The sequence below is a fragment of the Lepidochelys kempii genome, chromosome 28, assembly GCF_965140285.1.
Source record: "Lepidochelys kempii isolate rLepKem1 chromosome 28, rLepKem1.hap1, whole genome shotgun sequence".
Lineage (NCBI taxonomy): Eukaryota > Metazoa > Chordata > Testudines > Cheloniidae > Lepidochelys > Lepidochelys kempii.
In genome coordinates, this window is record NC_136407.1 from 7,266,588 (window position 1) to 7,282,064 (window position 15,477).

A 15,477-nucleotide genomic window follows, 5' to 3' on the forward strand; every position below is an offset into this window, starting at 1 on the left:
AGGTGTATGACTCATGCATGGCTTGTGTGACAGTCAGATGAGCTCCTCTTTTGATAGGATAGCGTGAAGGGAGAAGGGAGAACAGAGCCATGGGAGGAGAGGAGAAGGGGGGGAAGCAGGGATACCTGGGATACCAGGACATGGGGAGGGTGTGTGCAGGGTTAGAGCTCAGAAGCAGCGGGGAGGGATGAGGTAGTGAGAGACGAGGAGGGAACACAAGAAGTTCCCAAGGTGCTGGGATGTGGTACCAGTTGAGAGTAATGGGAAGAAGGAGACGGGAGTGTGGATGAAGGGCAGCTAGGAAGTGGGCTGGGTGGGTCAGTGGGAGGGAGGGTGGAGAGGTTTGGGGGATGTAGAGCTGTGGGGGATCCCAGACCTTTAACCCCAAATTCCTGCCCAACCCTTGTATAACTTGCCCTTGTAGGTGGCTACTCAAAGTTAATTCTGCAGTTGAAATTTTGGTGCAACTTACACAGAAAATTTAATATAAACAGCTATAATTGATGTAATAAGCAAGGATCAATACACATAACTATTAGAATAAGGTAAGTGTAGTAAAAAGGGTCCTGCATTGTTCATACTTGTCTTACATTGTGTATACTTACAATGTATGGACGCTATTGTAAACAAAGATCAAAGGGCAGGTGAGCCCAACAGAAGGGAGGTGCTGATTCAGTTTACACTGTCCCAGGGACCCAACAAACCTGCAAAAATGGTAACTGGGTGAGGTATTTTATCCCCTTCCTTATGATAATAGTATGGATATATACTATGTGTCCTCCTTTACCCAGATGACAAGAATGTCCGTAGCTGCCTCTGCCCACATGTGGCCTCTGGAAAGTCCATAATTAAGCATCAAGCATTAACACTCATGATTTACACCACTTATTTATTAATAATTCCAATATAGCAATGCAGTCCAACTGCCAAGATACCGCATAGCAACCTAATTGCTAAAGCCCACCCCAAACTTCCTTCTCTCAGAATCCTGTGGTGTACTGCACCTATTTTGTGGTAACTCATTAGTCTCTCAAAATGAGGGTGTAAAATCTGACCTGGGATTCTCTCCATAAGCCCATTCAGCTAAATCCCAGATTTTAGCATAACTCCTCCCACAAAGCCGCAGCCTAATAGAATAGGCCCTTAACTGTAGCAAACTGAATAACCCGTTTATGTTCACATCCTTGCCCTCCACCCATGTTGTAAGCTAATAAACCATTCTCTGATTAGGTCATTTTACCTCTAGCTAGCATAACATTGCCCACAAGACTGGGTCATAGATCATTAAATCAGGTCAGGGTCAATGGGAGTATGCTTGGGGAAGAGTCTTGTTCTCCCCATCTGCAGCAGCCACCACAAGCTGTCTGCCCTCCAGGCTCCTTGAATCTTTGAGCCTGTCTCGCTCAAGGTCACATGGCCCAGTTCCTGACATTCTCCTTTCCTGGAAGAATTACAGGCTGTTGCTTCTGAATTTTAGTGTTTCATTCCCCAGCCTTCTCCACGCACTGGTGGAGTTTAATTCTTCCTCCCCTTACACCCGAGTCACTAGATTTCCTAATTCCCCAAAATATGCTTTTGTGATGTCACAGTTCCAGGGTAATGTAATGGGGTCAGCACCCGCTTCTCACAAGCACCCCCTCTAGTTTGGTGTGTCCAGTCTTTAAACCAGTCTCAGACCTGCCATCAAGCCATACCCCTAGGACTTCTTCCCTGGGGGCAATGGTTTTGCTCTCTTCATCTCTTTTGGCTTAAGTCTTCGGGTGGGCCTCCTGACAGTTCAGTTCCTTTCTGGGGCTTTATTGATGACCAGTTGTAGGCCCTTCCCCAGTGGCCTATTGGGAGGGTCCCAGCCTTCACCAACATCTTACCCTTAGCTCAGGATTCTTCTAAGCTCAGACCCAGTGGCCGGCCGGCCTCTCCTAGCTCTGGACCATCCCTCGGGCTGTAGCTCCATCAGACAGCCACACTCCTCCAGGGAACTGCAGTGTCTCTGGAGCTGGAGCTCCTTTATATGGGGCCCTCCTGGGCCCTGATTGGCTGCTTCCCCTGCAGCCACTCTAGCCTGCTTGGAGGACCATTCCATTGCTCCTGGGATGAGCGTGTCAGTCCACGCCATCACAGGTAGCTGAGCCTTTGACCTGCCCCCATGGTCGGCTCAAGCAATGCCCTCTCCGGTATCAGGCCTCCAGCCAGCCCCTCTCTAAGGGCAGGGACCCACATGCCTCTCCTTCTTGACCAGGGTTTGGGGATTGCAGCTTGTCCTCCACGGTGTTCGCTGGACTAACCTCCAGATCCTGTGCTTTGCTTTCTCTGCAAGGGCAGTGAGCAGCGTGTGTGTGTGTGTGTGTGTGAGAGAGATGGGAATTTGGTAATATTTCGGTGACTCCAGTACACACCTCAGTTCTCCTCTGTGATTGGTATTGCTATGAATATAAAGAGCAGGAGACATCCGATGTTTTTTCATGTAACTGTCATGGGGTGATATTAATGGGTCATTAGGGCTCTACCGAATTCACAGCCAATTTCTCGGTCGTAGGATTTTAAATTTCTCCGTTGCAGATACTTAAATCCGAAATTTCAAAGTGTTCTAACCGGGTGGGGGGGTCCCATCCTAAAAGGGGATTATGGAGGATGAGGTCGGGGGTGGGGTCACAAGGCTATTATATCTTGCCACCCTTTCTTCTGCCCTGAGGGTGGTGGCGGAGCTGCCTTCAGAGCTGGGTGGCCAGAGACCAGTGGCTGCTGGCTGGGTGGCCAGCCACAAGCAGCGGAGCAGAAGTAAGAGGGGCGTGATATGGGGGGGGGGGGTCCTCACTTTTGCAGAGGTCAGGGCCAGCCTTAAGTGGGGGGCAACATGAACAATCACCCACGGTGCCGTGGTTGGGGGGTGGGAGTTTCCATGGTCACTTCCTGCCGTACACGGCCAGCCCAAGGCCTCTTTAAGCCCTGAGTGCTATGGGGCCTGGATCCTGGGAGGGGCAGGGCTGGAGGCACCCTGACCGCGAGTGCCTTCTACATATTGAGCTCCAACGGCTGGTCCTGGCTGGGCTGTTGAGGGATGGGTCTTCCTCTTCCCCTGCAGGGGCTGCTCCCGGGGCTGGGTCAGACCCACCTCCAAGACCCTCCCGCGGCTGCCGGAAGCTCTGCTGAAATAATGGCATTCCATTGCCACCTTCCCTTCTGTGCTGCTGCTGGCTGCCTCCGGCGCTGGGTGGCCAGCAGAAGTCCAGTCGGAAATACTGCACGACACCCCCTACAATAGGCTTGCAACCCCCCCACCCCCCCACGACACACACACACACACACAATCCCCTTTTGGTTGGGACTCCCAGTTTGAGAAACACTGGTTTCCTCTCTGAACTCTGAATAGTATAGGGTAAAAATACACAAACCCACATCAACGGAATACCCGACAGAGACAAGGGAATAATTCTCACCTGGCCATGGGAGGATCTCTGCTTGGCTGAGTGAAGCATACATGGACTTGTTATATTTTTGGGAGCAGGAAGAACTGGGCTTGCAGATACAGAGAGCCCTACCGGAGCGAAGACAAATGGACAGGCACAGTGAACCAAACTGTTTTCTACAGCAGCATGGCTCAAGGGCATTGGCCAGCATGGACTGTATTGTCTTCTTCGCTTCTCTGTCCTAATCTAAGGACTTTCCAATGCTGTGTTTTGGTTGACTAATAAACCCCGCTATGGTTTGAAAATCTGCCCAGTGTCACAGCAGAAACTTGCTGAGGTGCATTGCCAGCAAGTCTCAACAGCAGCCAGTCCCCAGCCTCTGCCCTGTGCCCTGGGGAGGAGTCATTTCTCTCCAGGTAGAAATACAGGGAGGGGACGTGACCCTGTGTGCCCTGCCCACACATCATCTGTGCACCCAGCCTCTGCCCTGCATGCTGGGGACGAGTCAGGTGTCTCCAGGTAGAAATCTGGGGAGGGGGCGTGACCTTGTGTGCCCACCCACCCTCTAACCAACGATTCTGGTTATGAAACATGATTCAAGAAAGGAAGAGTCATTTTGGGGGGGAAATGCAGTAATAGTGGCAACTTGCAGAAAGCACTGGGGTCCGTCTCAAGATCTGTGCTGCGCTCATCCGATCTGTCCCTCTGCCTTCACGGAGTTCACTCTGCTGGTGGGTTCTACCCCTTCCCCCATTCTGTGTCGGTCGTGTCTGTTTAGATTGTAAATTCTTCAGGGCATGGGCCATCTACTATTCTCTGTACTTTGCCTAGAACAATGGGGACCCACTGTTAGTTGGCCCTTAGGCACTAAGGTAATGAATATGATTTATAATAATAATATCTCTCCTGCTACTTTGAGCCAAGGAAGCTGGCCTTGGGATGTTACTGCTTAAAAATGAGCTGGGGTTAAAACCATGGAATGATCTTTGTGACAAGTATCCCACAAATTCCACTGACCTCCCTTGTTTTCTTTCCCTGGAGTAGGGTTTCCATTTTCCAAACCTGATGTGATCTCGCAGCTGGAACGAGGGGAAGAGCCGTGGGTCCCAGACCTTCAGGGCTCTGAGAAAGAAGTGCTCCCGAGAGCTGCCTGCGCAGGTGAGGAATTGGTGAAACCAACTCAAAAACTGTTTGGGAATGCAGGAAACATTTGGGATGCCCTACAGAGACCCTGTGAGCTCTCCAAGTTCAGGATTGTTCCCTGCAGATGTGGAATCATTGTGGCAGAGGTCAGTCATGGCTTCCCAGCTATTCTGACTGACAAGTGGCAGAAGGTCCCTCCCTGATCTCACTTTCCCCTGAGTGTTCTGGTGAGATGCAGACCCAGAACTGATCCCTTCCTCTCTCCTTCAGTGAAGGGTTTTGGGAAAATCAGCTCCTGATAGATTTGACCTCTCCAGCTTATATTTTTGTTTGTTTCACAATTGTTTCACATTCTCTGAGATTTCCTTTCTCTCCGGCACAGGGAGTGACCTATGGCTGGATTCTCTCTGTCTCCCATCAGGTGATGGGATGGTGAGTGAGAATGAGGAGGAGACACCCCAGCAGGAAGATGCTGAGGAAGTAGAACCACATGGGATGTTATCAGGAAGATCCAAAGGGAAGGTTTCCGGGAGTTGTGCATTTCCAGAAAAATCAAAAGCCTGTGAGACTCAGCAGAGGCCAGAGGAAAACTTGAGTAGCCACTCAGACCCTATTACAGGTGACAGATTCAACTTGGAAGAGACACGCTACACATGCCATGAGAGTGGGAAAAGCTTTAATGTCAGCTCGGACCTATTCACACATCAGAGAATGCACAGAGAAGAGAGACCTTACACATGCTCTGAGTGCGGGAAAAGCTTTAGTCAGAGCTCCGCCCTTATCACACATTGGAGAATCCACACAGGAGAGACGCCCTACACCTGCTCGGAGTGTGGGAAAAGCTTCAATCAGAGCTCACATCTTATCACACACAGGAGAATTCACACAGGAGAGACACCCTACAGATGCTTGGAGTGCGGGAAAAGCTTCAGTCAGAGCTCTGCCCTGATCACACATCAGAGAATCCACACGGGAGAGATGCCCTACACCTGCTCTGAGTGCGGGAAGAGCTTCAATCGTAGCTCAGCCCTTATTAGACATCGGAGAATCCATACGGGAGAGACGCCTTACTCCTGCTCTGAGTGTGGGAAGAGCTTTGGTCATAGGTCAGCCCTTATCACACATCAGAGAACCCACACGGGAGAGACGCCTTACACGTGCTCTGAGTGTGGGAAAAGCTTCAGTCAGAGTGCGAACCTTATTAGGCATCGACGAATCCACACGGGGGAGACTCCGTACACGTGCCCGGAGTGCGGGAAAAGCTTCAATCAGCGCTCAGCCCTGACCACACATCAGCGAACCCACACGGGGGAGACGCCCTACACGTGCCCTGAGTGCGGGAAATGCTTCAGTCACAGCTCAGCCCTCATCACACATCAGCGAATCCACACGGGCGAGACGCCCTACACGTGCCCTGAGTGCGGGAAAAGCTTCAATCGGAGCTCAAACCTTATCACACATCAGCGAATCCACACCGGCATGTCATCCTACAGGTGCTCGGAGTGCGGGAGAAGCTTCAGCCATAACTCAGCCCTTATTAGACACCGGAGAATCCACACGGGCGAGACGCCCTACACCTGCTCCGAGTGCGGGAAACGCTTCAATCAGAGCTCAAACCTGATCACACACTGGCGAATCCACACGGGGGAGACGCCTTATACGTGCTCGGAGTGCGGGAAAAGCTTCAGTCACAGCTCAGCCCTGACCACACATCAGCGAATCCACACGGGAGAGACGCCCTACACCTGCGCGGAGTGCGGGAAGAGCTTCAGTCAGGGCTCAGCACTTACTAGACATCAGAAAAGCCACATGACACGGTACTATAACAAATGCCTCGACTAGGGCTGGCCAAAGGTGGGGTTTTTTTAATATCCCATTTGCTAGTTCCCACTTAGTGATCTGTGCACCACCTTCACCGTGGTCTCGCAGCTCCCCCAGATGAGTGGCCAGCTTCTGCCTTGTGCAGCTCACCCTTCTTTGGGGTCAGTCCTGTGATCTTTCCTATCAACTGCTTTCCTTTTGAGTCGTAGGAGCGTGTGTCCCTCCAGCCAGGAATGTTCATCATCTCCAGGTGGGAGAGAGAGGTTTGATCCTAAGAAGCTACGCTGAGGCAAAATCTACCCGTGCCTTACATCCACTAGGGCTGTACATGGCGTTGGCTGCTCAAGTGAGTGATCTTGGTGTAAAAAGACCATTTTAGATGTAGAGCAGATGCAGCTCAGGTGCCGTGGTTGTCATTGGCTTTCCCCTTGACCTGACCTAAACTCCATCACTTTTCCTAGTCTAAACAAACCCTGAGCATCACGGTTATACAGTTCCCCCATTTCAAAGCAATTGTTAGTCATTTATTTCTCCCTTTGGGGGCAAATTGTCTCCTTCCCAGTTGCTCTGATGTTGCTTTGGGTTGCGTTGGAGAGCAGATATCTTTTCTACCATTTTCCTCGTTTGAAATATATTGAACTATAACAAAGAGCAGGAACGGAGCTAGGGGAAAATGTCATTTACCCTCTGAATCAGAGGGATTTCCTGCTTCCCCCTCACCATCACTGTGCTCCCTCAGCCCAGTAGCTTTAGCTTTTGTGTCAACCACAATAGAGTTTATCCTCCCCATACGCTATCTCCCCACCTCCCATGCCACATGATGCAGTGTTCCCTGCGCTCTGTGCTAGGAACCACACTTTGAGTCTCAATCAGTCTTCTTGGGGCTGGGGATTCAAGCGTCACAGAGCTGGAGGGGAAATCTGAGTGGATCCCAAACACAGGGTATTCATTCTATCCCTGTTTCTATCTATTTGCAAAGCTGCTTCTGAACTTTTCCCTGCTGATCTGGAAGTTTTGTTTACAGACGGGAAGGTTGGCTGTTTTTGACCTGTTAGGGTGATGGGAAATGTCTTGTAAATAACATGACTTAATAATAATAATAAGGTGATGTTGCATGAAGAAGATTTGAATACATCAGAGGAAAATGCAGTGCAAGATTCTGTTCTTATTTTGAGTCATCAGATGTAACCTGCTCTGGAATGTGATTTTATATGAAACTGAAAGTGTCTTAATTACTCCTGGAGGAATTCTGCACCACTGTACACGTGCAGACAGAATTCCCACAGGCATATCTTACGCTCCTCAATGTTGCAGGTTTCTCTCTCTTTCCTGAATGCCATTTGGTTACATAATTGCATATTCATTCTATTTGGAAGCCTGTTACTCAGATTTGCTTGGGACTTTGAGACAAGAGACCATTTGCTAAAACAGTCATTTCTTCTTATGTTTTTTTCTTTCCCTCACCCCGCCAGGGTGCCCTGGGGGAAGCTCAAGTGCAGTTAGGTCGTCAGGAGTGAATGCTGCACTCTGTTGGACATGCTACCAAGGAGACAATAGCACTTCTAATTTCCATTCTGAAATGGTGAAGACCAGCAAATCACAAATTGTGGAAATAACTGCATGCAATCACACTGTTGTTCAGTTGGTTAAGTCAATGTTTTGTCTAAAGGGCTGGGAAGAGGATTCCCTAGTAAGTGACTTGTAACTAAGCAAAACACGCAGGCATTTGGCTCCCAAAGCAGTGGTGGCCCACACCCTGCAAGAGGCTGCTCCTGAAGATCTCTCCTTCTTAATCAGGTGAATTTTGCCTATTATTTTGGAAATGCAATCCGTGTCTAGGTAGAAAGAGATAAAATGGATGATATTTCAGTTGAGTTCACCATGGGATATAAGGCAAATGTATAGAAAATCAAATCCATGTTGAATGTGATAGAGCTGCAGAAAGGTACCTATTTTTAATAGATACCTGACATTTGGTGTCTTACAGGGATTCTGAGCCACACCTGTATCTGTTCCCTAACTTAAATGTGTGCCATCAGATTAAAGAAAGAAATGGGCATATATGGGGGAGTTATACCTCACTATTTCAACTTTACATGCAGTGTTGATCACAGTGAGCACAGTTTTGAAGTCAAAACAGGAGTATGTCAGGGGTGTGTCATGTCTGCAATCCTCTTCAACATTGCCATTGACTGGGTAATGTGATGTACAACAGAAGACATGCCAAAAGGCATTAACCTTCTCATCCCTTGAAGACCTGGACTTCGCAGATCATCTTGTTCGCCTATCACATACCCAACACTGTATACAGGAAAAAACAATTTGGCTCAATGCATTCAGCCAGAAAATTGGACTGAAAATCAACCACAATAAGATGGATATCATGACCTTTAATATTGCCTCACCATCACCGGTACAGATAGAGGATCATGTTCTCCCCAATGTAGAAACATTCACATACTTGGGCAGCACCATCAGTCAGGACCGTGGCGCAAGCCAGGACATCCGGAACAAAATCACGAAAGCCAGGAACACATTCAGGAGCTTAAATACAGTCTGGAAATTATCAAAATACAACACCAAAACCAAACTCCATATCTGTCAGAGCTGTGTACTTTCAACCTTACTTTATAGTGCAGAATGCAGGGGAATGAGAAAGTATGACATGTCCAAACTGTCTTCATTCCAAACAACCTGGCTCAGAAAAATCCTCCATATCTTTTGTCCTTGAACAATCTCAAACCAAGATCTATTGACACAGTGCAGCCAAGAGGATCTGAGCACCATCATTCCCAGGAGGCGTTGGAGATAGATTGGCCATGTGCTTTGGAAGGAAACTGATTCCATCACCAGAATAGCAATAAGATGGACACCTGATGCAAGCAAGAATGAGGCTGCCCAAAAACAACATAGCGAAGAGCTGTGGAAGTTGAGCTGAAAAACCTGGGGCACAGCTGGGGAACTATTGAAAGACTTGCCAGAAACAGAGAGGAGTGGAGGAGCTTCCTTTGGAGCCATTCCATGCCCATGGGTCCCAATCTGGCTGCCTTGTTGGACAAGAAGCACTTCCATGCTGGGCAAATGATGGTAGCTAATGAGGGAATGTATCAGATTCCAAGGTCAGACTTTGCACGATACATGAATGCTAAGTCCAGAATCTGTGGTTTGGTCTCTTAGTTTTCTATTAAGTCTAATGCAATTGTATCATTTCTCCTCCTGCTGCTACTTCGAAAGATTAGAAAGTGTGAAAATAGAGCACAGGTGGTTTTTCCTCATGATGCAGCCTTCCCACATAGTGTGAGACCCCCTTCCACCCACACTTATGGGAGAAGACCCAGGGAGAAATGAACTCTCAGAAATGGAAGGCTCCTAGCTTATGGTAGAATGTGACTTCACACAGAGCTCACTGGGTGGAAATGGGAATCAAGAGAAAACTGTCCTATAGGTTTATATTTTGTAATCGTTGAATAAGTTGTTACCAGCAACAATGAAATTAAACATGAAGTTAATTAGTGTAAAGTAAGAGGCAGATTATATGATAACCTGAATTATATTGTAACCCTCAAAGTTTCCTTCTTGTTCTCTCCCTGTCCCCTCCTACTACATTGGAAATAGTGGCTAATCCTGAAATTAAAACCTCGCTCCAAAGGAATTAGAGTGGGGGAATATGTGAGAGAAATAGCATGTACAAGAATAGAGACCCAATATAGACTGTAATTATTTATTTTTCAAATGGAATTTATTTTGATAAGCTTTAAAATAAATCTGTTGAGAGGAAAATTACTTGAGACAAGATGTTGCATCCGAGAGTGCTGAAGGAATTGGCGGCTGTGATTGCAGAGCCACTGGCCATTATCTTTGAAAACTCGTGGCGAACCGGGGAAGTCCCGGATGACTGGAAAAAGGCTAATGTAGTGCCAATCTTTAAAAAAGGGAAGAAGGAAGATCCTGGGAACTACAGGCCAGTCAGCCTCACCTCAGTCCCTGGAAAAATCATGGAGCAGGTCCTCAAAGAATCAATCCTGAAGCACTTGCATGAGAGGAAAGTGATCAGGAACAGCCAGCATGGATTCACCAAGGGAAGGTCATGCCTGACTAATCTAATCGCCTTTTACGATGAGATTACTGGTTCTGTGGATGAAGGGAAAGCAGTGGATGTATTGTTTCTTGACTTTAGCAAAGCTTTTGACACGGTCTCCCACAGTATTCTTGTCAGCAAGTTAAGGAAGTATGGGCTGGATGAATGCACTATAAGGTGGGTAGAAAGCTGGCTAGATTGTCGGGCTCAACGGGTAGTGATCAATGGCTCCATGTCTAGTTGGCAGCCGGTATCAAGTGGAGTGCCCCAAGGGTCGGTCCTGGGGCCGGTTTTATTCAATATCTTCATAAATGATCTGGAGGATGGTGTGGATTGCACTCTCAGCAAATTTGCGGATGATACTAAACTGGGAGGAGTGGTAGATACGCTGGAGGGGAGGGATAGGATACAGAAGGACCTAGACCAATTGGAAGATTGGGCCAAAAGGAATCTGATGAGGTTCAATAAGGACAAGTGCAGGGTCCTGCACTTAGGACGGAAGAACCCAATGCACAGCTACAGACTAGGGACCGAATGGCTAGGCAGCAGTTCTGCGGAAAAGGACCTAGGGGTGACAGTGGACGAGAAGCTGGATATGAGTTAGCAGTGTGCCCTTGTTGCCAAGAAGGCCAATGGCATTTTGGGATGTATAAGTAGGGGCATAGCGAGCAGATCGAGGGACGTGATCGTTCCCCTCTATTCGACATTGGTGAGGCCTCATCTGGAGTACTGTGTCCAGTTTTGGGCCCCACACTTCAAGAAGGATGTGGATAAATTGGAGAGAGTCCAGCGAAGGGCAACAAAAATGATTAGGGGACTGGAACACATGAGTTATGAGGAGAGGCTGAGGGAGCTGGGATTGTTTAGCCTGCAGAAGAGAAGAATGAGGGGGGATTTGATAGCTGCTTTCAACTACCTGAAAGGGGGTTCCAAAGAGGATGGCTCTAGACTGTTCTCAATGTTAGCAGATGACAGAACGAGGAGTAATAGTCTCAAGTTGCAGTGGGGGAGGTTTAGATTGGATATTAGGAAAAACTTTTTCACTAAGAGGGTGGTGAAACACTGGAATGCGTTACCTAGGGAGGTGGTAGAATCTCCTTCCTTAGAGGTTTTTAAGGTCAGGCTTGACAAAGCCCTGGCTGGGATGATTTAACTGGGAATTGGTCCTGCTTTGAGCAGGGGGTTGGACTAGATGACCTTCTGGGGTCCCTTCCAACCCTGATATTCTATGATTCTATGATTCTATGTATAACTTTTTACTCCATTGATATAATAGCCACAGAGTTCCCCAGGTCTCCGGTTTGAAAACAAAGATGTCCCATTGGGCAGATGTCAGAATTTAAAATGGTGATGGATGCATGATGATAGCTTTTTGTGGTTGGTTGGTTTGGTTTGTTTTTTTAATTTTGTTTTTGTTCTGTTTTTGCAACCAGTTATTTTTATGGGTGCTGAGGAGGCCAGCTGTTAGAGCACAGCTGTTTATCCCTCAGGCCTGGCTCTGGAAACCTCCCCAGAACGGGTCTTGTGTTTCTTTCATGTTTGATATAGTTGGGTTCGCATGTGCACACTTCATGCGGTTCACAACAATGGATACTTGGAGAAACCTGCTGGGTGAAGCAGGCCTTTTCCAAACTGACATTGGCCCAAAGCCTGCCTCACCTCAGCTGGATTGGGACACGTCTGTATTGAAGGAGGGATTCACACCTGATTTGCCCAGAGACCTCGGGGGAAGTGTGCTAAGGTGGGATAAGCTGGAATCGACAATTCTAAAGTTTAAAGGTAAGGGTGGAAGTTCATCACCTTTCAGCTCATTCCCTCTGAAGCATCTGGCACTGGTCACTGTCAGGCAGCACACTGGGCTAGATGGACCATTGGTCTGACACAGCATAGCCAGTCTTACATTCTTATATTATGTAAGCCACCAAAGAGAGACTAGGATCCCAGGACTGATCCCTTCTGAGGAATGAAGCATGTCGACAGGCTTTCACTAATCTCCCTGTACCTGAAAAAGCCTGCTAGCCCAAAGTGCTGGACTATCTATGTCATAATTGGTATGACTAGAGGTGGCTAGGGTAGCCCACACTGAAAATCCCACCATTAGGGCAGGATGCAAAAGGAGAGCAGATTCTCCCAGAACTGGCAGTTAAAACTGTACTTAGATTCACCAACCAGTTACAAACTGATCCCCCACACTGGCTATCAAGAAGCTTAAAGAAAAAAAAAAAAGAAAACCACTCCCTTTATTGCACTCCAGTTTTCTGGCTCCCAATCAGCACCTAGGTCCAGTAGAGTGAGAAGTTATTTAAAAACTCTGCTCACTATACAAAATGTTCTTCTGATTCCCAAAGGGCCAATCACATTACCAGCTCAGTACCCAAAATACCGTGCTGCTAGCCAATCCTTTAGTATCTAAAATTAAAGGTTTATTAGAAAAGGAAAAGGAGTTTTTAATTGGTCAAAGCAGTCAAATTCATACATATCACTTCAGAATCCATATATCAAGTTCTTAGCAGCATTGGTGAGTTTGCTGCCTTGTAGAGTCCTTCTGGAACACATCCACAGCTTGGATGGGTTTTTCAGTCCTTTGTTCAGAGCTTCAGGCTGTAGATAAGTTGCTCCAGAGGTAAGAAGCAGGATTGAGACAAAATGGAGAAGACATAGCTGCCTTTTATACCCTTTGCCATGTGGCTTGTACATTGTGTGTCCCACACGTAAGCTCACAGTACATGGGCAAGGAAAAGCACTTGGAGTCCCTTGTCCACAGATATGGCCCTACATGTCCTGCTGCCTCATAGGTGTAACCCTGCCTTCTCTCAATGGGCTCTTTGTCTTTGATGGGCCATTCAGCAGGCTAGTTAGTGCTGATGCCCATCTATCGGGGTTGTCACCCAGAAACAGCAGAAGTTTGATATACAGATATGCCACACATATTTATAACTCACAATACAAAGATGATACATACATATGTGAGGGAAAATTAACAGGACATAAAACTCAGGTCAAGGCCCTGACTTTGGTCAAACTTGCCTGCAGGCCGTAAACTGAGATCCTGTTTGCTTATGTGGGTTAAGAGGTAGGAGAAGTCACAGTGGAAAGTCCCCAAAATGGAACAATAGTTTTCTGTGCAGAAAGGGCATGAAGGGGCAGGATGGAGAAGTCCCCAGACAGAACAGATTTGCAGTAGTCAAGCTTATGAAATATATAACCGCAACAGTTGTGTTAGAAAGGTCGCAGACTGCAAAAGAACAGACAGTGAATAACAGGAAGGGCCTAGTGGGGGACGCTTGTTGTTGCTTTTGACCAGTGTTAATTTTGCAATGTATTCTAAATAAGGTAATTAATAGGGAAGTATGTGTAATTTGTCTGTGGTTTTGAGCTTTAAAAAGCTGTGTGTGCTTTGCATTGAGGGGCAGCTACTCAGAGCTGTTACCCCCCTGCACTTGTAATCAATAAAGGAGCCTCAGGCTTGTTCTGATCCAAACACAACACGTGGTTAATTTTCCACCACATATATAAACATTATTATCATATTTAGCCAATTATAAGTTTCCCACCAATACTTTACATGGTGTATCTTGTAAGATTCATTGCAAGTTTGGAATATTGGTATCAATGTGATACATAGTAACTCATATTCCATATAGTGGCACACCTGGTTTCTTAACTGCAGCTAAAGGTCCTGCTCCATGTGAACCCAAAGGCTGAGAGCTGCAGAGATCCAACCCCTTGTAATCTTAGAAACTTACTGTTCTTTTTTGTTCCTTTTTTATTAACTTGGAGACCTCCCAGCCTTTCTATTAGATTGGCTCAGTGGGTGAGGAACGGTAGGGTAGTGAGTGTGTGAACACTTCTGAAAGCCACACAGGGACGATGCAAGGAAGAATGGTTCCTCAAATCTTAATAGCCTTCAAACTCTGCCCTATGAACTCACTGAATACATGCTCCTCACCCATGGCAGCTTTCCAAGGAATTGGAAATTGTTCACTGAGAGCTGTTTGAACTTCTCTTCCTAAGTCTCAATAAGGTCCGTGTCTGTGTTGGAGGGCGAGGGCGAGGAGACATATTAGCCACACAATGTTCCCTCTAATTTTTTCCATCCACGTGTGGAATGAATTTTTTTATGTGCAGCACCAATATTGAGGTAATATGAGGATGTGCCCTAACCCTAACCCCTAACCACAACCACCACCCACTGGACAAAAAAATCTATGACAGGTTTCAGAGTAGCAGCCGTGTTAGTCTGTATCCACAAAAGGAAAAGGAGGACTTGTGGCACCTTAGAGACTAACCAATTTATTTGAGCGTAAGCTTTCATGAGCTACAGCTCACTTCATTGGATGCATGCAGTGGAAAATACAGTGGGGAGATTTATATACACAGAGAACATGAAACAAGGGGTGTTACCGTACACACTGTAACGAGAGTGATCAGGTAAGGTGAGCGATTACCAGCAGGAGAGAGAAAGAGAGAAAAAAAGACAAGGAGTGGATGTGTCATTACACAAAGTAAAACTATTTCCCCGTGTTTATTTTTTCCCCTACCGTTCCTCACACGTTCTTGTCAACTGCTGGAAATGGCCCATCTTGATTATCACTACAAAAGGGGTTTTTTTTTCATCTCCTGCTGGTAATAGCTCACCTTAACTGATCACTCTCGTTATAGGTTCTTGGATTTGCCTGGCAGCCAGGAGGAGTGCGTAGCCTAAAGAAAAGGCTCCCAAGAAATGTATTGAACTGCTTCGGGTGGAACTGGATTAGAAGTTGGAGTGCTGGATGCTACTAACATAGAGGTACTGGCAAACAAAGGAAGTTAAGTTCATGAAGTAAATCATAAGCCTTATGAGAATATATGTTTCTTCATTTTATAGCAATTGGGGGATGTGATTTTGAATGTTATGTACCCAAATTTAAATATAGTCAGTTAAAAGTGTCTTACTGTAACACCTGTGCCCCTTGGAATGGATTTAACTGCTTTACAAACGTTGCTTCTACATCCTGATTTAAAGAACCAGCTCGATACTGCAAAACA

At 46.9% G+C, this 15,477-nt stretch overlaps 1 protein-coding gene across 4 annotated transcripts in view; it reads left to right on the top strand.

The window, feature by feature from the left end:
* Positions 1 to 15,477, top strand: part of LOC140904224 (uncharacterized) — a 31,030-nt gene that overhangs the window by 10,977 nt on the left and 4,576 nt on the right. For 2 of the 4 annotated variants that reach the window (XM_078850928.1, XM_073326654.2), the window contains exons 4-5: positions 4,452 to 4,565; positions 4,933 to 10,570. In XM_078850928.1, coding sequence (XP_078707054.1) covers positions 4,452 to 4,565; positions 4,933 to 6,392 — 1,574 coding nt within the window. In that variant the 3' untranslated portion in view covers positions 6,393 to 10,570. Of the gene's footprint in view, positions 1 to 4,451; positions 4,566 to 4,932; positions 10,572 to 15,111; positions 15,239 to 15,477 lie in introns of those variants that run through there. The other 2 variants (XR_013635105.1, XM_073326655.2) reach the window with 2 other exon arrangements.